We start from the raw sequence: 27,544 nt of genomic DNA, 5'->3' as shown, positions 1-27,544 counted from the left end.
ATTTACCAGAGAGGCAAAAAAACTTTGAGATATTTCTGTAAAAATCCTTGGTGAATGCTTTGCACGAATGTCCCCTAAGAAGTTTGAGGAACAGTTATAGCCTTTGTGTTATGAACTAGAGATCTTTTAATCTTGCAGATCATCAGCAGTTGCATCAGTTATCACCTTTAAGACAGCCACTCCCATAGAATTGATATCATTGTTTTTTTTCTCACACGACAAAAGTTAAGCACAGCTCAGATATTCTGGCTTTTTTTTTCTTTCATGTTTGGCTACAACTGTCAGAAACCGGGGTCAAAGATGTGCACTACAAGTTTCTTTAAGACAAGCAAAGTTTTTGGGATTCATCTCTAAGGGTTTTTTAAAATCTTCTTGTGTAAAATAAGTCATAAAGCACCAAGTCATAAAGCACCAAGTCTAAGGCTCAGTCTCGATGCATCTCACTACTTTTGCATTTATCCCTACCCCCCTTATTCTTTAACACATTCACATTGGAACTCTATTTCAAGGGGCACTTGAAATTGTCGAGTAGGGGTAGTGACAGACTGGTCATCTGAAATGTGGGCAAATGCCAGAGGGGCCATCTAACCGTGGGCTATTTGGGCCATGCACAGTGGCCCATGGTTGCACTAATTAAAAAAGACATCCTGAAAAATAGATAAAAATGCTGATTACAATTTTCTCAGCAGTTCTTTTAACTAAAAATTGTTATGGAGAGAGCCAAAATGGCATTGGACATTCATTTCCAAAACAGACATCTAAACAATGAGAGATGAACAAATATTTAATGTTTTGGAGTGAAATGACTAAAATTGAAACATACCACGATTTTTGCTTTTAGTGGTTACCAACAAATGACCAAATTGTTCCAATTCCCTCTTCAGAAACAAAGAAAAAACCACGAAGATGGACACAAAACAGACCGGCATGACTGGATGTTCCCTGTAAAGGGATAAAAAAAAAAAGTATGTTACTTAGTTTTGTTGTATGAAGGCATTCACATTTAGCTTCGAAATCATGAAATGCAGTAATATCTGCTCTTAGATGCATAAGATGTGTTGGTTGAATGTGCTGAAGCCACACCCACTCACAAGAAAGACAGTCTTTTCCAAAAAAAAAAAGAAATGCTATAACCTGACTGGAGGAATCAGTAATGTGAAGCTGTTTCTCTTTAGTTTATAAGACGTCTTTGTCAGTAGGTTGCTGCTGAACATATTCGCTTTCCTCCTTTTTCATAGACAAGTACTCCAGCGATTAGCCTGCCCCCTGACCTTACAGTGAACTATGGCCAGAGCCAGCTGCCTGGCTCCATGCCACAGCAGTGACAGAAATCTGTTTTCTTGCACAAATCTCTCTGTTATGATGCTTTGAATGACCAGTAGGCCACCAGGGCTGATAGATTTGGCAAGTTTACTTCACAATGAACAACTACACATCATTAAGCTGGCTGTTCATTTTCAATGAATGTGATGACATCTGTGAACAACAGACTGCTCTTGATTTAGGCTATATCATTGTAGCGTTAGGGGCGCGGGGTAATTCCCATAGCGCCTCATAACATCATGGGGCACTAAATTTGCCCTGCCCAAATTAATAATAGCTACCTTTCTAGTGGTCTAAATCCAACATTCAGTTACATGTCATGTAGATGTCATTGTTTTCATGTGTTTACAGCAAACTTATTCCAACATGTCCAGTGTGTTGAGACAAAAATGTTGGACTTCACTTTACAGGGACTTTAATGGGGCAGGAGCACAAAATGGATTGCACCACATTCAGTAATGGATTACAAACAATAAATGATAAAAACCTGAAATCCATGTGTAAATGAGTTGGTTATGAACAATAGGGCTGGTCTGTCGAAAATGCAAGGGCCTTTTGTTAATCCCAGTCTGTCACTGGTTAGGGATAAAAGTTAGAATAGGACTAAGCCTAAGACTGCTTTCAGTCATAGATGCAAAGTTTTTACTTCGTTATGAAACATCTTTAGGTAATTACCTCTAACATAGATATTACTTTAAAGAATTATAGACTAATGCCACACTGTGAAATGATATTTCATTTAGATGTTTTGGAGAGGACAGGACTCTAATACACAGCCCATGCCTGAACGTATGTGTGTGTGTGGGTGCATTTCAGTTAGAGGGTGTGGCATCTATATTTACACACTGTGGGACACCATCCCAGAATATCCTGTAACCCGGGCAACCGTAGTCTGTCCAACACCGATCAGGACAGAGGTGAATAGCTGGGATGGATTTGGACACTGTATTCTCTGTGTGTTTAAGAGACAGAAAGTTGGAGGAACTATAGCTGTAATTATGAGAAAATCTAGATCCTACCCTTCACCTCCACCTATAAACATTTCTGAAACAGACTCCACTGTCTCCACTGTGACTTCATGTTCATAGGACAGACAACCTTTTTGTCCAAGTTTTATGGCTGCTAGACAAATAATACATGCAGTGGACACTTTAAAGGCTGAAAGTGACAGACAAGCAGCAGCTCTTTTATGAATGCAAGTATCGTTTCACGCAAACAAGGAGCTGCATCTGCCTTTTGGGGGAAACAGTGCTACTGAGTGGAGCAAGATAGGAGAAGAGTATTATCCATGATGATGCAAAAACACAAACATAAGAACAGCAGGCCTTTTGATGGTGCTGCAAGCTACCTTTTACTATAGATCACATCAAGTGTCAGGAGAAAAGAGTGAATCCTCCTAACTTTATGAAGGGGTTTTATACACATAATTAAGGTCACTGAGGCTGGAGGACACAGACAGAGAAAAGGAAACAAGAAAGAGTTGAAATGTAGGCTAATTTTGTGCTATCTCACATGCTGTAACCTCAGTTGAGGAACACACAAAGTGACAGTGCAACGTAGAAATAGCAGCCATTGTGCGCTGGCAAAGGCGCTTACTTTGCAGAGCCCGGAGAACAGACAGACAGACAGACAGAGAGAGACAGAATGAGAGTGTGTGGCAGCAGCAGCGGTACTTTTACAGATATCCCTATCATTACGTGGACGGGATAAGTAAACAAAGAGAGGAATACAGCAGCAAAGGGCCCTTTCACAATGTGGCAACGTACCGACCAACCCACACTGAGCTACTTTGGGATAACTTGATTCATGTTGCGCAGACAGTCCCACACAGATGTGGCACATCACAGAGTGCCTTTTTTTAGTTGGCTTGTCCTGCAACAGCTTTAAGACAAGTTTCTCAACACCTAAGAGGCCATCTGGAGCAATGTTTCCAACATCATTCATTATAATACTATATCTGTGTATAGAAGGGATGAGAACAGTAAGAGTAAGTCAGATTACAATATGTAATATAAATACCCCTTAAAAGACACAGTATAGTAAAAATACATTTATTCACTGCAATTTGATGTCAGCTTCCCCTTTATCATGCTTCATCAGATGAAACATGATAAAGGTGACTAAAATTGATGACTCAAATTACCAAAAAAATGCCAAAGTGAAACAGATTTCTGCAAAGTAATGTCAATAGTTTAAAAATATATAAGATAAAATAAGTGATTGTGTGAATATTCAACCCCTTTAAAATGACTGACCTAATTCAGCAAGAGGTCCAACCAACTGGTGCTAGTCATCTCATTGTAAGTGAAATGGGGATCACATTAGTGCAGTGAATGTGTCTAGAAGAAGTCACTGGTTAATCAATATTCCTGGCTACCATTACACCATGAAGACAAAAGAACAGTCCAAGCAACTCGGATAAAAGGTAAAGAAAAGTGTAAGTCAGGGGATGAGTATGAAAACATTTCCAAGGCACTGAACATCCCCTGGAGTTCAGTTAAATCCATCCATCCATTTTCTGTACCACTTATCCCGTTGGGGGTCGTGGGGGGGCTGGAGCCTATCCCAGCTGTCATTGGGCAAGAGGCGGGGTACACCCTGGACTGGTTGCCAGCCAACCAGGCACGGTCACATCCACACCTACGGGCAATTTAGAGTCACCAGTTGGTGGTGGGAGGAAGCTAGAGTTACCTGGAGAGAACCCATGCATGCATGGGGAGAACATGCAAACTCCGCACAGAAAGGCCCTGACCAGGAAGCAAACCAGGGTCTTTCTTGCTGTGAGGCAACAGTGCTAACCTCTGCGCCACCGTGCAGCCCTCAGTTAAATCCATCATCAAGAAATGGAAGGAATATAGCACATGTGTCAATCTGCCTAGATCAGGTTGTCCTCACAAACCGAGTGACCATTCATGAAGGAGACTAGTGAGAGAAGTTACCAAGACACCTATGACTACTCTGCAGGAGTTACAAGCTTCAGCAGCTGAGATGAGAGAAACTTTGCACGCAACAACTGTTGCCTGGGTTCTATAATAGTCAAAGCTTTATGGGATAGTGGGAAAGAGAAAGCCATTGTTGAAGAAAACTCCTACAAAATCTCCACTAGAGTCCACCAAAAGGCACGTAGGAGACTCTATGGTCAAGTGGGAGAAAGTTCTTTGGTCTGACCACCTTTTTGACCTTCAGACAAGACTCTTATGTTTGGCGGACACCAAACTGCACATCATCACAAACACACCATCCTTACAGTGAAGCATGGTGATGGCAGCATCATGCTGTGGGGATGCTTCTTGGCAGCCTGGGAGTTAGAGGGTAAAATGAACGTACCAAAATATAAGAAAATCCTTGAGGTAAATCTTTTTCAGTCTTCAAGAGAACCAGCAAGACAATGATCTGAGGCATACAGTGAAAGCTACTCAGAAATGGTTTAAAGACAACAAGGGGAATGTTCTGGAGTGGCCAGAGACCAAACATCAATCCAATAGAGAATTTGTGGCTGGACTTGAAAAGGGCTGATCCCCATGCAACCTGACAGAGCTTGAGCAGTTTTGCAAAGAAGAATGGAGAAAAATCCTGATTGAGATCTATCCACATGGCCTCAGTGCTGTGGTTGCAGCCAAAGGTGCATCTACTTAATACTGACTTGAAGGGGATGAATTTCTATGCTGTCACTTATTTTATGTTACATATTTTTGTTATTTAATTTACCTTACTTTGTAGAAATCTGTCTTTAATTTGACATTAAAGAGATGTTATGATTTTTTTGGTCAAAAACCTATATTGACCATAATTGATTAATGAAATCAATAAAAGGGGCACTATACATCAGCAACAGCTGTGGCACAGTCCTCTTCTCCATTCTTGCTTAAAAGCAGATGTAGTAAACACAGCCAAACTTTGCATCAAGTCCTGTTAATTAAAACTGTCAATCCAATCCATGATGTGTACTTGTAGCTGTATAAATGTAACTTCAAGAGAAGAAAGTTCAGATTTTAGCCAGAAAGTTGAATAGACTTCCTTGTTTGGGGAAGAAATGCACTTGCTTCCCCAGCAATATAAAACAAGTTCTGTTTTGGACTATTTCCTGGCAAGGGTACACTGGCATCTTGACATGGCTGCATGGTAGCCTCAAGGTGACGGAAAACCTTGTAAACATTCATTTTAGCTTTTCCCCCATGTGTCCAGTTTTTATGCCAGACTGACTGTTTTAAGTCGCCTCATAAATGAGCAAATAGTGAGAGTGGCCTCACTTGTCTCACCTGCCTTCCAAAGAAAGAAACCAAGCACATCGGTGATAGGTTTGGTTAATTTCTCTTTATGTAGGCAACATCTGTTTAAACCATTATTTTTAATTATTGAGCTATCCTACCACCACAGTGACCTCATTCCTCTAAAGGAGATCAATAAAGGCCCATCTAATCCTGTCTCACCATCAATCAATTACCAGACCAGAAAACCTCTAAACTGTGCTGAGGAAGCAAATGAAGTCTGTCAGATGAATGAGGTCCAGCAGGCAGTCTAGCTACAGTAAACTATACTTACTGCATCAGGCCCCATGAAGTGTCCTCTGTATCATGTTACATAATGTTCTAAGAATATTTGTCTTTTTTGTCAGAGAGGTGGTATGGCAGGTTTTAACTGACCAGGAATCTGTGGTGAAGCTCAGTTTTTTATGTTGAGAGTTACAAAGTAAACGTGCCCTTCTATCTGAGCTTAACAGCATTTTAGAAATAAGGTCAAGCTAAATACAACTGCTGCAAAGAAGAACCTGCACTTTACAAAGTCACTTATGAAGCAATTTAAAGTGTAAAACTAGTAATTTAATATGGAGTAGTTCAGAGCAGGGCTCAACACCACAACCATGAATCATGTTTGACATGTACTGCAGAGAAAATGAGATCAAACACAGCTACACTTTGTCACAGCAATTTGCCTGAACAAAACAACCATATTCCCCAAATATACTGCACAGTTTGTAATCTGGCTTTTATACTTTTGAATTAAGTGGCATTATCAATCTTAAAACTTGAATTAAGAATGAAAAATAAATGCAAAGAACTATTCTCTGTAACTCTTTCTAAGAGAGTTTAAAAGACATGAAACCAATCAAGGTGATTAAGTTTAATGCAAAGTTATTTCTTGATCAGATTAATGACATTATTGAGTTGCTGCTTTTGCATATGTTTAATGAGAGATGAAGCAAAAAAATTGTCAGAGAGAATCTGTTATCCCAAAATTATGATTAAACATTCATCAAAAACACAACATTTTGTGTCAAGATATGTGAGTGAGATTCTGCTGTTTTATCTGGCTAAAAAACTGAATGTCTTTTAGTTACAGACCCAAAGCAAGATATTTCAAGACTTCACTGATAAAGTAAATCACTAAATTGGCAAAATAGAGAAAGATTTAAAAAAACAAACTCAATCATCAAAAAGAGAACGCAATACCCAGTTATCAAAAATGTGCTATATAAAACTTAGCACAAAAAGTAAGGAAACTTGTGTTTTGTAGATTATTTCTTTGTTGTAACAATGCTTAGCAATAAATCTTACACTGTTGAAAAGCCTGTTTTTTTTCCCTTTTAAATTGTGCTACATTTGTATGTACCATGCATTTGTGGGGTGAGCAGCAGAGTGAGTAAGTGGGTTCTACCCATGAAAAATTGTCCAATCTTCTGCCAATGCCAAACAGCTGATTTTGCTGTTTCTGTTGACTCTTGTTTTAAACTACTGGTACCCACAGGTGCTGACAATCAGGTGCCTGATTGCAATCATTAGAGGCCATCTTACTGCAGAGAGATATGGAGATGAGATTCTGCAACCAGTGGCAATCTTATATCTCCAGTCTGGGATAGAACACTATCGTCCAAGACAAAACTCGCCCCCACAGTGCAGTTTTATCAGAGACTACCTCCAGAGTAGGAGTGGAGAGGATGGACTGGCCTGTCAGCATCCTGACCTCAACCCCACTGAGTACTGAGTGGGATCAGCTTGCAACAAATGCTGGTTGAAGAATGGGATGCCATTCCTTAGTAGTGTTAGGCTGCTGTGGCTGTGTATGGTTCTTCCACAAACTACTGAAGCTCCTGTTTGTTAAATGAATTAATTGTTAAATCACCAGTATGTCTTGATTTTTCAGAATATGTCTTGATTTTTCAGACTTTGATTATTCAATCCACCAAACAAGAGTCAATGGCAGAATAAGCTGTTCTGCATTGGCAGAAAGGATTTGCCAAATTTTTCATGGGCCCAACCCACTTACTCAGCTCTGCTGCTCATCTCTCAAATGCATGTTCCTAAAAAATTATGGCACCATTTAGAAGGGGAATAAACAGGCTTTCCAACAGTATAAGATGTATTGCCAAGAAGCATTGTTACAACAAAGAATAAATCTACCAAACACAAATGTACTTACCTTTTGTGCTAGGTTTATGTTACACAGTAAAGTGGAAATTAGAGGAAACTGCTTAGGACCTTTAATGTTTAATAAATGAAAGCCTTTGATTATAATGCAAGAGTGCTGCTCAAGGACAAAGCTGGGACTCAAGGACTGCGCCTCTACCTATCATTGGGATGATAATATTATTCAAACCAGCTGAATGTGTTGTTAACATCCGCCCTCAGTACAAGGAAAGGACATCACTGTGCTCTCGCAGCAGTCTGACAAGAAGTTATGCATTATTTAAGAATTTTTGTACACAACCACCGAAATTAATACTAACATTTAACTTAAGCATTTGTGGCATTAATCTTGCATTAATATACAGTGCTTAACAAATTTATTAGACCACCACTCAAAGTAAGGTTTATGCCACAGCTGCCCTAAATTAACAGCATTGGTAAAAATTGGTAAAACCAAAATCATTTTTTATGTTTCTGCAATGGTTAATACACCAATATGTGGAAGCTCTTTAACCCAAATGATATTTTTAATGCTAAAATATCATTATTATTGTTATCCATGAATTTTCAAATTTACTGATTTACAAAAAACTGAAAAAATAGTAAAGCACATTATTATTTCTCAATTGATATGTCAAATTATAGTTATTTACTTGCATTCCTGAACAAAAATAGTTTTAGTGATTAAATGTTATGCTTGATTAATTTCTGATTTCTCAGAGAAGCCCAGTGAGCCAGCTCAAATTTGGATGTAAAAAGGTGAATTCAGTTTGAAATTCCTCATTCCTGTTCAAAATGGTAAAATGTGGAGAGCTCACTGAAAATGAAAGAGTCCGCATTAAAGCACTTCATGATGCTGGATGGTCTCTGAGACAGGTGTTCTAATAAATTTGTTAAGTACTGTATGTTTCATGTAACTTCTCCCTCTTTAGGATTATTTTTGGCTCATAGATTTAAATCCGTTCCTTCTGTGCTCTCATGTCCTCAGTCACAGCCTGTAATTTGCCTTTATTACTCTTTGAGCTGCAAACAATGGACCATATAAAGCTAAGGGACAAATATAGCAAGGGATATATATATAATGTATCTTTGATGTGCTGTGTGAATTTTCATCTTAGGCAATAATTTATTCAAGACAAAAGTAAGACAGGACAGACACTTGTTGAGCGGTGTCACTCTAAATCACATCCCATATGTGATCCGGAAGACACAAATATGGAAGTCCTCAAGACCAGTGAGGAAAAAACAGATGATTCATTTTTAAAGTCTAATCTAAAAAAGTTTCTTCATCTATTCTAAACAGCCAGAAAAAGCTGTTCTGCAGCACTTCCCCTTTCCATGTGTCTGTTGTCTGTAAGTTTCAAACACATAATCACAATGTAGACTGAGTATTCTGTCTAGAGAGGGCACTGTATTTTAAACGTACTTAGCAGACCAGAAATGCTTTTAGGCATATTTTAAATGGTGCAGTCTTCAGCTTCTTGTGGCCAAATTGAGTGTTACTACAAAAATACTGCTCTTAAACAATTTAGAAGAAAGTTGGAAAAGGGAAAACCATATTTGTATCTCATCAGCCTCTTGGACTTCCATACACTTCAGCACTTAGGATAGAAATATGACAAAGCAGACAGCATATGAATCTGTGCCGTAGATAGTGTTGGTGTGCATTGTGGAAGAATATTTAGAGACAGAATGCAAGCGTTTATCAGTCAGCATGTTTCCATGCAGTTAGAAAAAGTCTGTTAATTTGTTTTGTCGGTCTAAATTGTTTAAGACTGGAATTTTAAAACAAATGTATATCTGTAAGTACAATTTGCACTAAATTTAATTTCTAGAAGTTGAATTGTGTCAATTTAGTCTTGCATGTATACACCACAGTCAAACCTGAACTGGGCGAGGAACTCTGTCAATGATCCACAGTTTCTACACCTGAAATGACCCTGAATTCATTGAGCTTTAAAGCGTTACATGGCATAAGTCTCTTTGCCATCTGCCTTTGGATATCATTGAGCTAAAGCATGCATTACATTTGCACCCAAAGTAAACTGTAGAGCTGTCAAATTTGTCCATGTTTATACGGTGTGGCATACAACCAGTTAACTGCTTGCTAACTTGTTATAATGTCCACAGAAACCATCTGGAAGGGGTATATTGTCGTCTACTGTAGCAGAAGCAGACATAATGCGTATACTAGGTCAAGGGCAGTCAACCTTTCAAAACTGCTTAATTTAACTATAACCTTGGCTAGACTTTACTATGTGCATGTAAACACAGGATGACGTTAACATCTAGGTCGCCAGCTATGAATGTAATAGGATGCTGTAAGATATCTAAGCTTAGTGTGAGTAAGCTGACTTGTTGGAAAACAGGGAATTTAAGGACATGTGATGCAACTTTTGAGGGAAATTTATCGATATTTTTTATGCCGTTGTGTTTGAATAAAGAAGCCGGTGAAGTCCATTAGTGCTTGATAGAATTAAGACTGATAAAAGTTTCTTAATCATCACTTTAACCCCCTCTGAGTCCTCTACAAACATTTAACAAAAGGCTTATAAAAAGTTGTAAGAAGGTTGTTTTAGTACATATTAATGGAGAGTGCTAACAATAATTATAACTTAACCTCCTCCTGTAATTAAGACGTATCTTGTATCAGTGCTAATAACAAATTAATTTTATCAATAACTTTTGTGTCATTTAGTAAGTGTTCTGTTCATCAGTTTTAACACAGAAGTTCAAGTTGATAAATATAGTCAGCCTCAGTTATAACAGCTCATACCTGTATTCTCTGGAGATATTAAAAATGTAAATCTGTCATAAAATTGCTCTGTGATAATATATCAAAATATAAGATACGCACTTTCCTTAATGGGAGCTTGATCAAACCGAACACCCATAAAGAAGCAAAACAATTTCCACACACCAGGAAGCTCCCACTGAAGGATTTATTTAGCAATGACAAGTAACATTTCAAACCATGCTCCTCCTCAGACTTGGTCTCTACATTTTCACTCAGTTTGTGAAGACGGCCAGATCAAGGCAGAGTTACATATGTGCCACATTCCTTCCATTTCTTGATGATGGTTTTAACTGAACTCTGAGAGATGTTCAGTGCTGTTGAATTTTTTTGTATCCATTTCCTGACTAATACTTCTCAATAACCTTTTATCTGAGTTGCTTGGAGTGTTCTTTCGTCTTCATGGTGTAATCGTAGCCAGGAATACTGATTAACTCGTGACTGGACCTTCCAGACACATTATACTACAGTCAATTGAGACACATTCACTGCACTCAGGTGATCCCCATTTGACTATTTGTGAGACTACTAGCACCAATTGACTGGACCCTGGGTGTGGATATTTATGCAATCACTTATTTTATATCACGTGTTTTTATGTAATTGATATTACTTTGTAAAAAAAAAAATATATATATATATATATAAATATACCATGATTGATGTGTAAAAGCAATTAGAGTGAAACCTCCAAGAGTTTTAACACTTCTTATTGGCACTGTATTTTATATCCTTACATTTGTTGCATGTCAGAAGAGCAATGTCATTTTTACCCTTCTAAATGGTAAAGTACACCTCTCCCAGTCATCTCTTTTAGTCCTGCAAGAAGCTTTGTTTAGTAAAAGAGAACAATAAACACTCAAGCAGAAGACCTGTTTCTAGAAAGCAACTTTACTACAACCCCACACAGCGCAGCATTCTTTATAAATACACAGAGTGGTGAGTCTTCTATCCTTTTACCACTCACAGTCTGTTTACAAATAGACACATATTCACATGCACAATAGCACACACTTCCAGCACACATAAAACCAGATGTCCTCTCTTCCTTCTTCTGTATGATGTGGAAAGCAGTTGCTGCCCACCCAGGCATTTCCATGGCAACTGGCCTGCGGTTGGTTGACAGGGCGGGGCGGTGACATCACTGGTCTCTTTCAGGATTGCCAAAGAGATAGACAGTAGTGCTGCCAGACAGAGAAGTACAGGGGAGGAAGGGACAGAGTGAGCTCATGCTCACATCTCTATCACTCAGACACATGTATGGAAGAACCACATGACCTACCACCAACAGAGAAAATCTGAAACTTCAATATATTTCAGATGTATCTAATGCGATTTTGTTAAGGTTAAGACACCTGTGATCAATTTTTCATTCATATTTACATAATATTTCTTAAGTCTATAACAAAATTCTGAATAGGTTCTCTTAAAATCCATACCCTATATTATAAAATAACCATGTAGTGTCATTAAAGTAATATCTGATGATAAGTAGGACATTCAACAATATATGTCTTTCTAGGGCCCCAGACAGTATAATAGTAGTATGCAGTGTTCTCTAAATTGAGGACTACCATACATGCTCAAAAAACACTAGTTTTTTTTATTATTATTTTATCCAGGAAAGGGTGTAATATAAGACAAATTTACCATTGGAACAGTCTTAAACAAATACAGTTCCATTATATTGTTTATCCATGCTCACATTTTTGGACCAGTATGTATATTAACCACTAGAGGGCGCCAGATACAAGTATGAGTATTGTTGGTCTGTTTTCTCTTTTCTTTATATGAGCAGAAAGCCATACAGGAGGTTTAAATATCCAAGACTCACAGAGTTTGATTATCCCCCCCCCAAAAAAAAACCCATAAAATTCTCTATCTTTCGTTTAAAGAAGTGTCAAACTTTAAAATTATTTTAGTTCATGAAGGGATTGTATTATGATGAAATTGTTTGAAATTGTTGCTCTTAACTGTTTGCCTTCAATCTTTCACTCCTCTCTTTCAGCAATCTCATATGTCTTTGCTGCTGACATATCTAGGTTTAGTATTACTTTTACCAAGTCAATATTTTAAAGTTGAATAAACTTTTAGATGCCACATTGTACAAGTTACCTCAATTGTTGTATCACAGTGATGTTGGTTTTTAACACTGATTTACAACAAAACACTCAGCGACTGACATGGCGTGTAGAAAGTAGCTGTAAACACTTTCTTGGTCCTTGAATAGTAACAAGCATCTGGGTACTTATGATTATGGAGAGGTGATGTCTAACGAGAAACCTGCATCCTTCTCCGGTCACAAATCTTGTTTCTTACCCATTTTGGAAAGACCTCAAGCAGCTTACAGGAAGCAGAGGTAAAATCCATTTCCTGCCTGAAAGGGAAACAAGGAAATGAGATAGGGAAGAGCAGGGAAGAATAGCCACATGAGAAGCAATGGTATACAGACATCTTTAAAAATAAATAAATAAATAAATAAATAAATACTTCAGGTATGAGAAGGCCCAATATTACCTGTCTTTAATATTAAAGGGGACATATTTTACCCTTTTAAAACAAGTTTATATTGTTGTCAGAGGTCCCCAAAAACATGCCTGTGAAGTTTATTGCTGAAAAAACACTCCAGTATTGGCTTTTTGCATGTCTACAAACCCCTCTGTTTCAGCCCATCTCAGAACCAGCCGTTTCTGTGTCTGTGGCTTTAAATGGTAATTACCTGTCTGACTCCATCCCTGACCACACCCCTTTCAGGAAATGGATGCAGCACTCGTGATATTACAGACACTTTTTTTTCCTCCAAAGTTTAGATTTGAACCATCAATCTCCCAGACTGTAGTCAGCAGGGTAACCCACTGAGCTATCCAGCATCTCAGCTGGTAGCTGAGAGGATCAATAGAGGAGGGCGGAACTTTCCTCCAAGTGAGGGAGGGCCAACCAAACCTGGGGGCGGTTGCTTAGGCCCCTTGTGAGGTCACTACATGTAAAATCTGAGAACGGCTTGTTTCAACACACATTTTCTGAAAGGTGGAGAAAGAGAGGGGGAGAGGGAATGGATTTTTCTGGTACTTGAGGGGATTATGGACAGGCCAGGGACACATATTTGTGTAAGAAAAGCCTGAAAAGGTGATTTTTGCATATATCCTCTTTAACATGCAACAGAATGTGTGTAAGCTGTTCAAACAACATCTGTGGGTCTCTGTGGTTGGGATTCATGTAACTGTTACTGTCCAATATATTGTTAAAAGCTCTGTAAGTGTTAGCAGGAGTGACCAGGGGAATTTCTGTGGCACAGTTTTTCCTCCTGGCTTTGCACTGATTTGAAATCAAGCCACTCAGTGGTGCCTACACATACCTTAAATCTTTAAAATACCTTCTAGTAGAAACCATCTCTACTTTGGCCAGCCAAATAACAGACTGAAAGCTAGCACTGATTGTTTTAAGGACAATAAGTTCAGTTGATTCTAAGTAATTCTTTATGCCATTGACTTTTGTTTCATAACTGTCTGCCAATCAGTCTTTTTTTGGAGCAGTTTATGCTGACAGGAAAAGCTAAATAGTTTTGCACTTTCCTCTTCCCTTTGATTCTAGAGTGCTTAAAACACTTTGGTGCCTGAACATGTCACTGAGGTGTGTGTTTAGTTGGTGTAATTTCACTCATCTTACAGAATACATTTTGGCATTTTGCTCCCAGGCATGGATTGGTAATCTTTATTGTCCCCAAGGGGCAATTTTGTTTGCAACAGCATCCCACATAGACTATACACATTGCAAATACATACATGTCTTTAAAAAACTTCCAGGGATTTCATCATGATAGATGGGCAGAGAGATATGACACACTGTCCAACAGTCCATAATAAATAGTGAGTGCAACGGCGGCAGTGCTAACAGCTTATTTAAAAACCCAACAGCTGATGGAACAAATTATGTCAGATATCCATTTGATTTAGTCCATCAGGCATAAGTAAATCTCCTCCTTATCAGCAGAAGTCTGCATGCAAAGAGTGCTGAAAGTGTCCCAGGATGGTCTTTGCCTTCTGAGTATATATTAACAAGATGATATTAAATGCTACTGTTTTGTTACATCTAATGGGTCATCAGATAGTGGTTGCTTTTACCTTGAATGCCCCTCTGGATTTTGAACATCCCGTGTCTTTTTAGTCATTAATCAACTGGGAAGCATTTAAATGTTGGGTAATTGTCAGATTGTGATTTGAAATCAACACACATCCTTTACAGACTCATGGGATGTAGGATACAGAAGAATAAAGTTTATTTGAGGAAGTCAGGCAATGTATACTGAAGCAAATGCAAGCAGTTGCACTAGGAAAAAAGCATTTATGTACTCTATGTTGTGTACATAATGAGCAAGCACATCTGTGCATGCTCTTCTGATCTAATTTAACCAAACTCAAGACTTCTCTCAATCAAGAAGTTTAGGGACCTTAAACAGAATAAACGTTGGCTATTAGCACTTTCAATGGCTTAATTTTCCATGCACACCTTGGTTAGGTATATGCATGATGCTGGCATATGAATAAAAAAATCTTAAGTCACCAGAGTGGGTTTGGAATAAAAAGACTGTAAAGAGGTCGGGAGCAAAGTTTTATATTATTAAATGCCAAGGAATAAAATGGAAGCACAGATTGAATCTGAACTGTCTTATAGAATATAGAATTTACTTTCTCATTTTATGCTAAGACTCCTAGACAGCAAAAGACATACACAAATATGGTAAAAATATTTAAAAAAAAAAAAAAAAGGAATAAAATGTCAGAATTCACTGGTTTAAGAGCGTTTGTGATAGAGTGTGATAAGATAATTTCAGCTACAGCCACATAGATTATGCCTTAGTATACTGTAGGTAAAAACAAAATAAATAATTCAGTGCCAGGTAGTTATCAAGTTACACTCTAACATGAGCCTGACAAATAACAGTTCAATGGATAAAGTACTCTGCAAAAACAGACTTTATCCAGAATGGACAGCGGTGTTGAAATAGCTTTAGTTTATGTTTCTATACTTGCTCTATTCATTCCACAGACAGAAACAATGCGCAGTTGCTCTTGAATTCATGAACCTACAATGTCTGTTTTTAGTTATAACCTAATGACCCCGAACAATGCCAGTTATTTTGATTGAGACAATGGCTGAAGGACATTGTTACTTAAGACCATTTTTGTGATAAGAAACCGGCCCTGTGATTTGTTCAGTGTCGAGGTCGCGTGAAGTTGTTCAGGATTACAATCAAGCTTCATGTGACTGAAGCAACCAACAAAAGCTGCAGTTTTCAATACACTGTTACTCTGCAGCTTTGACCCAACGTAACATAGCTTTAGTAATGTGTATGCTTACTCCACTAGAGTGAAGTCACTCTTGCAAAAAACAGTTGTTATCTCTGTTAGATTACTTTATTTAATCAAGGTTGTGTAAATGTAATATAGCCCTTTGCCAAGGTTTTATAGGCTTTGTGCAATTTGACTTGTGGTTATCATTCTTTAAAAATATGTATTTCTGGAGTAAAGCACAAAATCCAGGTAGATGGAAGTTGTCCAAACAGTGCTCTGCTGAAGATGAACTGGAGTAGAAACATTGGCAGACTGAGGTGTGATGGGAGCAGACTGTGTGGACTTGTTTATTTATAACCTGAGTGATCATTGCCAAAGCATTGGGTTTTCTGGCAGGGAATAAAAACACAATCTTTAGTTTTGATAGTGCCTACATATTCAAAGATACTCTCCATATTCTCTAATGTTGATATTTTGAAAACAACACAAATCACAGTTGAAGTGGGCCAATTCATGCTAACAACCTTATGTTTCTGTGAGTTGCTCCAGATAAAATGTCCCTCAAACAGTGCTCTCAGTACAGTGTGTACCAGTGCTTTTTCAGTGCTGATATGATTAGTGAGCCCTGTTATTTCTTGAGTGCTGTGGGAAGGCCCACTGTTTATGGCATGGTTATGAGCCTTAATATCTGTTTTACACACATGTGCTCACACACACTGACGCACAAATTCCTTCGCTCCCAGAGGAGTGTATTCTGAAAGTATTGTGAGTGCTGGCACTCGTTGAGGAAGCAACTCTGGTCCTCCTCCCTGACTGCTTCCTTGTATTGTTGCCACATCCACATCTTATATGTCTGTGTGAGCATGCACACATGTATCTGTGTATACCTAGGCCTTCTTGAGGTGCATTTGGGGAGAGGCTTAAATTTTGAGACCATCTAGATCAGAATTGGTTGAATTGTATTGATGTCTATTCCTGTATTACATTAGCAAGTTTTTCTTATAAGTGCAAAACAGTGAAATGATATTACCAGTTCAAAATTGGTTGAAAAATGTTTGGATTAAGTTTAAACTTTTTTGGCTGAACACTGAGGTCATTCCTAAACATGGCTCTGTATGTCTACTGACTGACTGACTAAATGATGCTACTTTCAGAGCCAAACATACCAAGTTGTGCTATGGCTGGGTTTTAGTTGTACTGAAAGCTGTTGGTAATGGCTGCATCCACTGCAGTGACTATCTCATATATGACTTTAGCACTGCGTCCATTTTACTAGAAATAGAAGTAAGATAAGATGACGACAAGTCTCTCTCAAACCTCAGAAAATTTACTGGATGCAAAGTCTGTCTCTCTGACCAGTACTAAAACCATTGTTGCCATTAGACATAGAATCTGTGGATAACCTGCTGATAGGGAATATGGGGCATATGCTTTATAAGTTACATCACCCATCTCTTTGTGGTCACTTCATGTGTTTGAAACATCTGGATCAGATTCAGATCAGAATCAGACAAATCAAAGGGCTTACATAAATGCACTCTGGAGACGCAGACGACTGACTGAAATCTGAAGACCAGGACCAGGTGGTCTGAGGCATACTCTGACCAGATGTTAAACTTTATAGTACAGTGTGAATGCATCTGTGTTTCTAGGGGCCACATGCTAAGGAGAAAATATGTATGGAGGGCATGCATATGTGACACAATTAAGGACGTGCTTTTTTAGCTTTAGGAAATAGAAAGGAATCTTCGAACTAGCTTGGGTTTAATCTTTGGGCATTATGGATCCAAACCAGCCTTTTACTTTTTAAAGTAACCTGATGTTTATTTTCCACCTTGACAGGTGCAACATGTTTAATGTTGCTGTGGAAACACCTGATGTATGTCAGTTACATAAGGGAGAGGGAACTGCCTGTGTGTGTGTGTGTGTGCAGCATAGGCTACTTGAGATGGATCACAATTATTTGCTACCATCAAGTTCTGATGCCCAGATTCTCCTCTCTGTAACATTCAGTCATTCTGTTATGTTTAGAGCTCATTTCCTGGGGGATGGTGGTGGGTGTGTTGTTTTGTTGTTTTGATTGAGATCCCCCTGATGGCTCGAGTTGAATTTGACATTGCATTTGACAAATCTGCTATTACAGTTTTGTTTTGTTTGTTTTCTCTTTCCTGTGATAAACTTCAAGCTGGGGTTTCTTGATCTTTTTTTTCTGCAGATGAAAAAGACCCACCTTGAATTGTTCAACTCTTCCAACAGTTTGACAGAAAATGGTCTCCTTTTTTCTGTGTTTGCAGGCTTGAATCTGAAATCGGTGCACTTGAGAGTGAAGAGTCCCAAATTTCAGCCAAAGAACAGGTTCTCAGAGAACGCCTGAAAGAGACAGAGCGCTCGATAGAAGACCTACAGAAGGTATTTAAAATAAATCATTAATTAAAGGGGAAAATACAAATATCAAACAATACCCCAAAAACATCATAAAAATCAGTCCAAACCCTCATTCAAACCAGGATATCAGAAAGCATCCAGACAATGGATCCAGAAAGCTTCCCTTTGATTCTAGATTCTGTCACAATAAGGAACTGTTGGCATTGTGGGATTCATTCATATTTAGGGTATTGTTTGATTTCCCCCTTTTGAATTATTTCGGTACATTTTGTCTTCATTTGCTCTTGATTAATTTTGCAACTGGATTCACCTGCCTTGTCTTTCTCTGAGTTGTGTTGCTGCCTCTGATTGGTTGTCAGTGGCTGTAGTTTATATAGAGGTGTGACCAACCACAAGTGTTTGTCTGTTGGCCCTGATGAAGACTGACATGGCTGAAACATGTTGCCTTTTTAAATAATTTGGCCATTATAATAAAGACTTTATAAGTATTTCCCTCCTCATTTTTGTACATTTTTCATGTTTGGAGCGCCTGTTTTTCTCTTTTTTGTATTGAACTATTTAAAATCGTCAGTGATCTTTTAGATGCTTTGGCAAATGACTGGCTGAAAGACTTCAGAGTCACAGCCCTAATATCATTGTCTAGCAAGCTGCTGTGCAGTAACCACTGCGTTTAATAGTAAATAATAAGTTTTATCTATGAAATACACTTTCCGGTTTCTGTATTCTGTTATCACTTAATTGTTTTATTGAACTTTTGTTTATTAGATTTTTTATTTTTTCAGCTTTTTTGAAACATCTACCTACTTTAAAAACACAAGTGTAAACAACCTGATTACATTGCTTGGGTTACCTATAGTTTGAAATAGATCAGTTAATTTTTACTCATAATTCACTTGCTAATTATAATGTTGCAGATATTCTTCAATAAAAGTCCTATCAAGTTTATTTTACTGACTTATTATGAGAACTAAATGGGAAACAATATTCAATATAGAATATAATTGTAAATCAGACATGAGTGAGAGAGAAATAAATGTTTATCCTTCAACAAGTGCCCACTGGGGGGGCTAGAGACATTACCCTTGCCTCGCAAAAACATACCCATCTCATAAACAAGTCCAAAGCCAGAACAATGCTATTGCATTGTTGTTGTTATTAATCACTGACAATAAATGCATATTAGCACATTCATAATTAAAATTAGTTCAGTCCTATGCTTTCTAATCTGACACACCAGATAGACTGTTTCATACACATTGCATAGGCTATATTTGACATTCGTCTGGGAAACCTCTGATACAAACAATTTGGAAAGGGCATGACTTACATTTTAAAAATAACCTTGTTACTCCTATTTCATTTCAGCTTGTTTTCATTCCGGCTTGTCATTGTTAAAAAAAAAAAAAACACAAATAAAAACCCTAAAACCTATCCAGATAAATCGCACCATCTGGATAGAGTGAATTTGATTGTGGTTGGATGAGAAGTATAAACATAAAACCATTCTGACACCCTATTGGTTTGTACGCGATCCATCACACCAGCTCACATGACACAAATCACGTCACACTCCAGCAAGGAAATGGCAGACATATGTAGCCTTGTACGAAGATGTTTGTGCAGAGACTCAAGAGAACATGAGCGAAATGTCCCAACCAAGCACCAGCGAGGAGTTTGGTAGCCAGGAAGACCAATACTTATAGGCAACTCATCATCATATCTCCCGCTCCATGAAACACATGTTAATGCTCAGTAGTACACATATATGTTTCTTGAATGTATTTGCATTGTACTAAAATGTGTTAATTTTCAATGGGCATAAATGCAGCTGACACAGGTGCGTCCCAGATTTTTCCACATTAACATTTTAATATAACATTATAGTCATTATAGCCTTTAGAAAAATGTTTTTTAGGGGAGGTAGGAGAGTGCACGATGGTAGAATGGAACACAATGAAATGGAATGGTAAAATGGAATGGAATGTATAATGGAATGGAATGGTGGAATGGTAGAATGGAATGGAATGGAATTGTAAATTGGAATGGAATGGTAGAATAGAATGGAAAGTATAATGGAATGGAATGGTGGAATGGAATGGATTGGAATGGTAGAATGGAATTGTAGAATGGAATGGAATGGAACTGTAGAATAGAATTGGCCCCTGTGGCACGGCCTAAGCTTTTGTCCTTAATGGCATTTTTCCCCCTTACATTACTTTTACTTTTATACTTTAATTAGTTTTGAAACCAGTACTTTTATACATTTACTTGAGTAAAAAGCTTGAGTTGATACTTCAACTTCTACCAAAGTCTTTTTAAACCCTAGCATCTTTATTTCTACCTGAGTAATGAATGCGAATACTTTTAACACCTCTGAACAGTGGAACTTGTTGGTGGATAAAACTCATGCCAAGACCAGCCAGGAGAAGGGCAAAACCATCTTCTCTGCTACAAGAAGCTTTCAGTGTGGCTCTTTGCTCTTGTTTTGACAAGGAAATGTGTCCCAGTTGTGATGAAACTGATGCTATATGGTTACATCTGAGCTAATCACTACATCAGCAGCAGCCACATCAGCATACAGTAAAAATAAAACCCTACCATAACTATCACAATCTCATGCTGAAGCAGTTTGGAAGAAGAACAAAAACATATTTTTCATCATGAAAAGCTTTCAGTGCTGTTTTTTGCTTTTGTTTTGATAAAGAAATGTGGCCTAATACTGATAAAATTGCCTCTATTCCAAAGCTACACAACAGCTGATCAATGTCCTGTATGTCTGATTCTTGTGAGGTTCTTTGGGTTGCATGCTCTTATGTATGAAAAAATGCACATGAATAAAGTGGAGCTGAGTTAATCACTACACCAGTGGCAGCTGTTGCTACCCTCTCCCAGTACAACTAAACCTCGCCTGTAGCTACTGCCTTGTTCTCCACAAATGACGCTGATTGGTTAGGTCTGTTCTCAGACCTGTAACAATAGTTTCAGACAGGAGCTTACAACATGGATTTACTTGATAGCAAACATGTTATCTGGCCAATCCATCTGCTTTGCAAGGTTGTGTGCTTCAGTACCTTCAAACAAGCAAAGATATGGTATAGTACCCCACTCATGTACAGTTTATTTAATTATTCTCTGAATTAAGCCTAATATCACAGTTATATTAGATCTTTAATTCTCATGATTATTCAAACATTTTGAACAAAACTCACTGCTTTAACTAATGTGAACTATCTGCTGTCTCTCTTTCAGAGTCTGATGAACCAGGATGGAGGTATGAAAAATGATGCACTCACACACACAGATACCAACACACACATCTCCCTGGTGCTCTCTCCTGAGTTATCATTGTTTCCTAGCAGTGGGTACCTCCACTTCTATTTCTGTGTCTGTGTTTGTGTGCCCGTTTATGTGTGATAATAGTCTCGCTGAGGCAGGAGAGATGCAGGCCAGCGCACGCTAGTGAACCCCCAAACCCCTAACCCACACAGACAGTGGCACACATAAACATGTATACACCTGCACACAAACCCACACTTCTACTAACACTCAGGCCAACACAAACGCACAGAGAACCCGGCTCAGCGAGACTATTGAGGCTCACGCACACACAAGGCCATGACTCTGCAGCCTGCAGTCGCTGCCTTTATCCCCCCTATTCACCAGCAAGCCCCATAAGCCCACAAAGCTTTGTCCCAGCCATCACACACACGGACACACACGCTTCTGCTGCATAAGCACTGAAGCTCAGGGGTGCTAGAGTCGCCGTGGACACACAGGGACAAGTTAGATGTAGGTGTGTGTGCGGAGTAGAGGCAGGCAGGTCACTCAGGGGTGTGGTTATTTTCTGTGTGGGGGCTGGGCTCTATGTGTGTGTTTTTGTGTCAGGGTGTGGTTACACATCAGTGAAGTGTATCTGTGTGTATCACCATGAGTCTGGCCTCTAACGTCCCCCTGACCATGTGTCACTTCCCCTCCTGTGCTACTGCTCACTAGATGCCACCGGCTGCATGTCCACCGCTCTCTCGGACTGCACGGACATCACTCCAGACCAGCTCGTCCTGGCCACGCAGCCTCGGGCCGGCCAACCTGCCTCCGGGGAGCACGCCATACCAAGACCTGGTAAGAAACAGTGAGGAGAGGAGGGTGAGGGAGGGGAGAGAAGAGAGAGGGAGAGAGGGAGGGAGGAAGGGAGGAAAGGATGGTTTTGGGCAGCAGCCAAGTTGGATTATAAGCAGGACAAACTCACGCTCACATGGAGGATGGACAGACAGAGATGCACATGTTTCACAAATGTCAGGTTTCATATGGAATCTAATTGGAACGCATCCAAGTCAGGTGATAATATATACATCCAAAAAAAGTCATGAACTTACACTTAACTGTGTTTTCATTATCATATTTTTACACTTGAAGCACATGGGCATCAGGCATGTGCAATTTCTCTCAATTCACGTTTGTAGGAACTTTTGACAAGGCTAGCCTGGAGGCAAAATCTAAGAAAAACACTGCATTTACCTGCATTAGGTTCTTTATAGTAGTTAGAAGAAATAGGATTAGGATTACTTCAGTTTAAGATTTAGAAAGTGCATTAGTACTGACAGCAGTAGCCAACTGGATTCATACAAGCATTTAAGAAATAGAACTTAATTTTAGTCCTGGTGCAAATGAGCTTAAGAGAAGTAAAGTTATCATTTGGCAATATCTTTTCACTTAGCAGTACAGTTTCTCTTGTTTAAACACAACTAAAAGTTTTGCCCAGTAAAGCAATTTCTATTCACAGTTGGTGTGAGCTGCTTATACATGCTTGTTTAATTCTGCTTAGCTCTGCTCATTTGAAATAGACAAAGAATTAGAAAAACTTTTTGTTAGTGTTTTAAGGTTGTACTATCTGTAAAAAATTTAATACAATAACAATCTGAAGATGCTATTTTTCTAAGAAAAATCCACTTGAAATGTTTTTTTAACACAGAATTAATGTGTTCAAAGACTTGGCATCCCATGCCAAGTTTGGCCAATATCCAGTACTCTGAGGAGTATATCACTGGTTTCACACCAGAACCTCAAGTCTCCATTTAATATTATTTTTATTTTTTTCCACAAATCAATGCTATTGGCCACCCTTTGCATCTGTCAGTGGGTTTTACAAATTTAAAATCAAAAGCTGTGTCAGAAAGTTGCTGACTATCACCTTTCAATGTTAAATTTGTTTAAAAAGCCAGCATTCTTTTTTTCTCAAAATGTGAGAATTTTGACAGTAGGAGATTTTGGCCCAACGTCACTGCAATATTCCTTGATTTTACCCAAACTCATTCTAATACTGGTCATTAAAGAAAGAAGAAATGTTATATTGCTTTTCATCAATAAAACTTAAATCTTTTGTTAGACATTTCATAGAACTAAGTAATCAATTCATGAACCTTTAGTTAACCAGATAGGTGTTCATAATAGTCTAGAGCGCTTATAGTGAGGGAAAGTTTTGGATATTTTCTTGTCAACTCATCTGTATTTGTGTTTTCTATCCTTGAAGACTGATGTTGAGGTAGTGTTTTGTGTTTTACTAATTTGATACATTTCATATATTACTGTTTGAATTTATTTATCATATTTTTGAGAGCACTATGTCCCCATCCTCCTGCTTCACTCCCTCCAACTTTTCCTCCCCAACCCGACACTCCTCACTTTTCCCGCCCCTTCACTTTTCCTTCAAACCCTAATCCTTTCTGCAACTCATGTCCTCCCTCTTCCCTTACCCCTGTCTCTCCTCTCTTTCACCCCCCATCTAACAGCAATGTTTGCCATGGAGATCAACGTGCAGCATGACCCGCAGACCGGCGAGCAGCGCATCCTGTCAGCCAGCCGCGTGAACCCACATGACGCTGCTACGCGTGGTGTAAAAGTCTACGATGATGGCAGGAAAGTGGTCTACGAGGTCACATCCTCTGGGGGTGTGTCCACCACCACGGTGGAGAATGGCTGGAGCTCTGCACAGGTCGACCAGCTGATCCAGCGAGCTGCCAGACCTGTCGTACATGGAGGGGATGGCAGCAGAGGTCATGTGACAGTGACCCCTGCTTCCCCAAAGGCTTATGTTTCCCCACTAGATGTTGATGATCTGTCTCCGCCCTCCTGTGCACCACCCTCCATCCCTTCTAGCCCCCCAGCTCAGGTGACCCTTCAGAGGGAGACCCGGCTGGGTATGATGCCCCCTTCTGCTCCCATAACGACTCAGCCCGGCTCCTCGGCCCACCCAGGCTCCGAGCTCACCTCTCCTCCACAAGCCACAGCAGAGCACCCAGTCACCATGGTGTTCCTTGGCTACCAGGACGTTGACGACATGAGCGAGAGTAGGCGTCTCCTTGGTTTTGATGGCGCTGTGAAGGCCGAGGTGGTCTTGATAGATGAAGATGACGAGAAATCCCTGAGAGAGAAGACAGTCACTGACCTATCGATCATCGACGGCACTGCGGCTGACCTTGTGTCAGGACGGCCAGCCACGTCTGAGGCCGCCAGCACGGAACTGTCATCAGACAGCCGTGAGCCTGATAGCGCCTCCTCACCCCCTGCAAATGCTGACGCCAACACAGCTCCCCCACCTGGCCTCACCCCAGCCACAGGTACAGACAAGAGGAAACGCTGCCAGTGCTGCATCCTCATGTGACTGAATCTTCTCCCTCTTCCACCCTTTTATTATTACCCACAACTCCCTTCTCTTCTCCTCTATCTCTGGATGGTTACTAACAGAAGCCCTGCCTTCCTCCTCCTCCTCTGGACTCTGAACAGCTGGCATACACTTGCATGCACACATGCTCTTGTCTGACTTTTTACTAAATTAAGTTATTACCTCTACATCTAAGCTTTTCTGTTACCTTCTTTGTCAACATGGAGTCTCTGCCAGCCCTCTGTCTACTCAGATAACATGGTGTATACATAGATTCAAATTATGCAGGAATAAAATGGTTTTCTTGCTGCCATATTAACAGTTAAAACACTTGAAAATGGGAAAAAATGGCCAGGTTCTATAAAACAACTCTCAGCAGTCAGTAAGACTTTATGGACAATCAGTCCCATCACCATGCTGTCCAACGAAACAGCCCATCTGGCTTCAGAGACAATCAACCAGATCATCTCCTTGAATTAGTCAGTTTATAAAACATTCAAAAAGATGGACACAGTCTCAGTTAGTTTTTATTTCTCCTTTCAATCACTTTTCACTTCCTTTCCCTTAAGCCCCCTGCTGGACAGATTCTTCCCAACATACACAGACACATATATCTGACACATGAACTTCAAACAACTCACCTCCCTCTGACCGGATGAAGAGGAGGGAACTCGTTGCCTTTGTTACTTTATGTGCCTCTTCATTCTTCCACACAGATAATCCTTGCAAAAAAATTAGAGATTAAAGCATCAATTAGATTTTAATTTAGTTTGCTGTTGATATCTAAACATTCTTTTCTTTTATTTTGAAACTTGAAAGGCCATTTCATCATTTAGATGCCAGTTTCAATGGGAGGTTTTGACACTGTAGTCATTAGTGAAAGGACTCTCTCTCTCTCTCTCTCTCTCATCCATACACTCCAGCTATTCCACTACTGAGGTCACTTCCTCCTATTCTAGTACTTTAATACTCAGCAGCCAGTGAAAAGCAGTGTTACACCTTTTGGCTGACATGATCTATACAGTCATCTTTTCCACTGTAACTCAAGGTTAAAGAGCACAGGAAGCTAACGGCAGCTTATTGAGTACACCCCGGCAGCCAAGGAACATGTGTTTCCAACAATGACAATAACCATGGGTTACCGCCAACAATATGGACACAAAGTTGTGAATATTACCAAGCACTACCATATCTCTAAATTACGACTATTACAGCTGAGCTCAAATGAGCTTTTAGAGACATTTGCAATTCATATTCATCCTTTTTTCCATCAAATTCATTTCATCACTTCAGAAGACCAAGAGAGGTCCATTATGCTCTGAACAAATAGACTGAAAGCACTGCCAGCTTTTACTGTAGTCACAAACCAGGCCCTCGTTTACAAGGGTGCTACAAATAATGTGGCCTGGGTGTCATAATAACATCATATGTACTACACTGTAGGTCATTTGAAAAAAAAAAAAGCTCTCAAAGGCAGTAATCATCTTCATTTTGTTACATGAAAATGGAGGCTGTGGAAAGACAGCTTTATTTCAAGGGTTTTTTTTATGTTGCCTAGTATAGAGGAGATAGTGCTGCTCAACAGGCATCTGGAGCATTAGTGACTACACTTTACTATTTTACGATACAGACAAACACCGGTCTTCATAATAAGATCGATAAATGGGCCCAGTTTGTGATTAAAGATGTTTGCATGTTTACAAAAGAGTTGGAGGGGCTCTTCATATCCAAAAAATGTGCTTTGGGGATGTTTTTGCATCTAAAGTGATGATAGTATCCAACCTGGGTCTCATTACGATTTACATGCACCAAAATGTTTGTATTAGTATAAGGGAAAAGCGTAACCTAATCTGACCAAAGAGCCTCAACAACCTCTTTTAGGTGCGGTACTTTATTTTGTCCCTCAGTTATTTCTTGCACTGCTTTACTGGCCTTGATCCTGACGATAACTGGGCACTAACTCTAACAGACATGAATGGAAATATGTATATTTTTGACATAGCAAGGTCTTTGGGTAAATCCATTCTTTTCTCACATGGCTTTCTGCACTGCTACACAATCTCACCTCCAAACTGTCAGTCCAGAACTGTTCATGCTTTAGAGTGATTGGCCGCTGCTGCTGTCAGTCAGTCACAGCTGGCTGTGTGACTGGCCAACACCAGGTCCACTGAGGTCCTGTGTAGATAAAGAATGTACATATGCTCTATATTCTATTTAGTGAGGATTTTATTTTCAACACTTATATAGAGATCTAGAACTTATTCTAATTATACTGAAACTGTTCTGATATCCTATGATGCCACTATCACCACTGTATGAGTGCACAAACGCCACCTTCACCATACTCTCATTCTCTAACCCCACTGCTTTGCTGTGTGTAATCTTACAATTACTCCACATAACTTTTTACCCTATTATGACCATCACCTTCAAAGAAATCTTGGCAGCTGCTTCCATTTACATGCATGTTATGGATGGCCCTGGAGGGACTTGAGGATTTTAAAGAAGCAAGATCTTTTAAACGACAAAAAAAACCCATTAACATTTAATTTGCATGGTAGCCTAACTACAAATCACTCTCCATTAACAAAGCTGCTGACCTTTTTCTAAACAAAAAAAAAAAGTTTTACAGTGGTTCCAGGCCAGCAGCCATCTGTTTCTGTTCTTTGAAGTAAAGCTATAAAGTCTA

The 27,544-nt window shown here is 39.2% G+C and overlaps 1 protein-coding gene across 4 annotated transcripts in view; it reads left to right on the top strand.

Annotated features, from left to right (window-relative positions):
- Window positions 1-27,544, top strand: part of LOC121525635 (A-kinase anchor protein 2) — a 116,556-nt gene that overhangs the window by 42,560 nt on the left and 46,452 nt on the right. For 3 of the 4 annotated variants that reach the window (XM_041811719.1, XM_041811717.1, XM_041811718.1), the window contains 4 exons: window positions 18,107-18,221; window positions 21,447-21,468; window positions 22,191-22,316; window positions 23,984-24,811. In XM_041811719.1, coding sequence (XP_041667653.1) covers window positions 18,107-18,221; window positions 21,447-21,468; window positions 22,191-22,316; window positions 23,984-24,811 — 1,091 coding nt within the window. The remainder of the gene's footprint in view (window positions 1-18,106; window positions 18,222-21,446; window positions 21,469-22,190; window positions 22,317-23,983; window positions 24,812-27,544) is intronic. The other variant, XM_041811720.1, reaches the window with a different exon arrangement.

Source organism: Cheilinus undulatus, linkage group 17 (genome assembly GCF_018320785.1).
Source record: "Cheilinus undulatus linkage group 17, ASM1832078v1, whole genome shotgun sequence".
Classification (NCBI taxonomy): Eukaryota; Metazoa; Chordata; class Actinopteri; order Labriformes; family Labridae; genus Cheilinus; species Cheilinus undulatus.
Note: the sequence above shows the minus strand (reverse complement) of the source record. Positions and strands in the feature narration are given on the sequence as shown.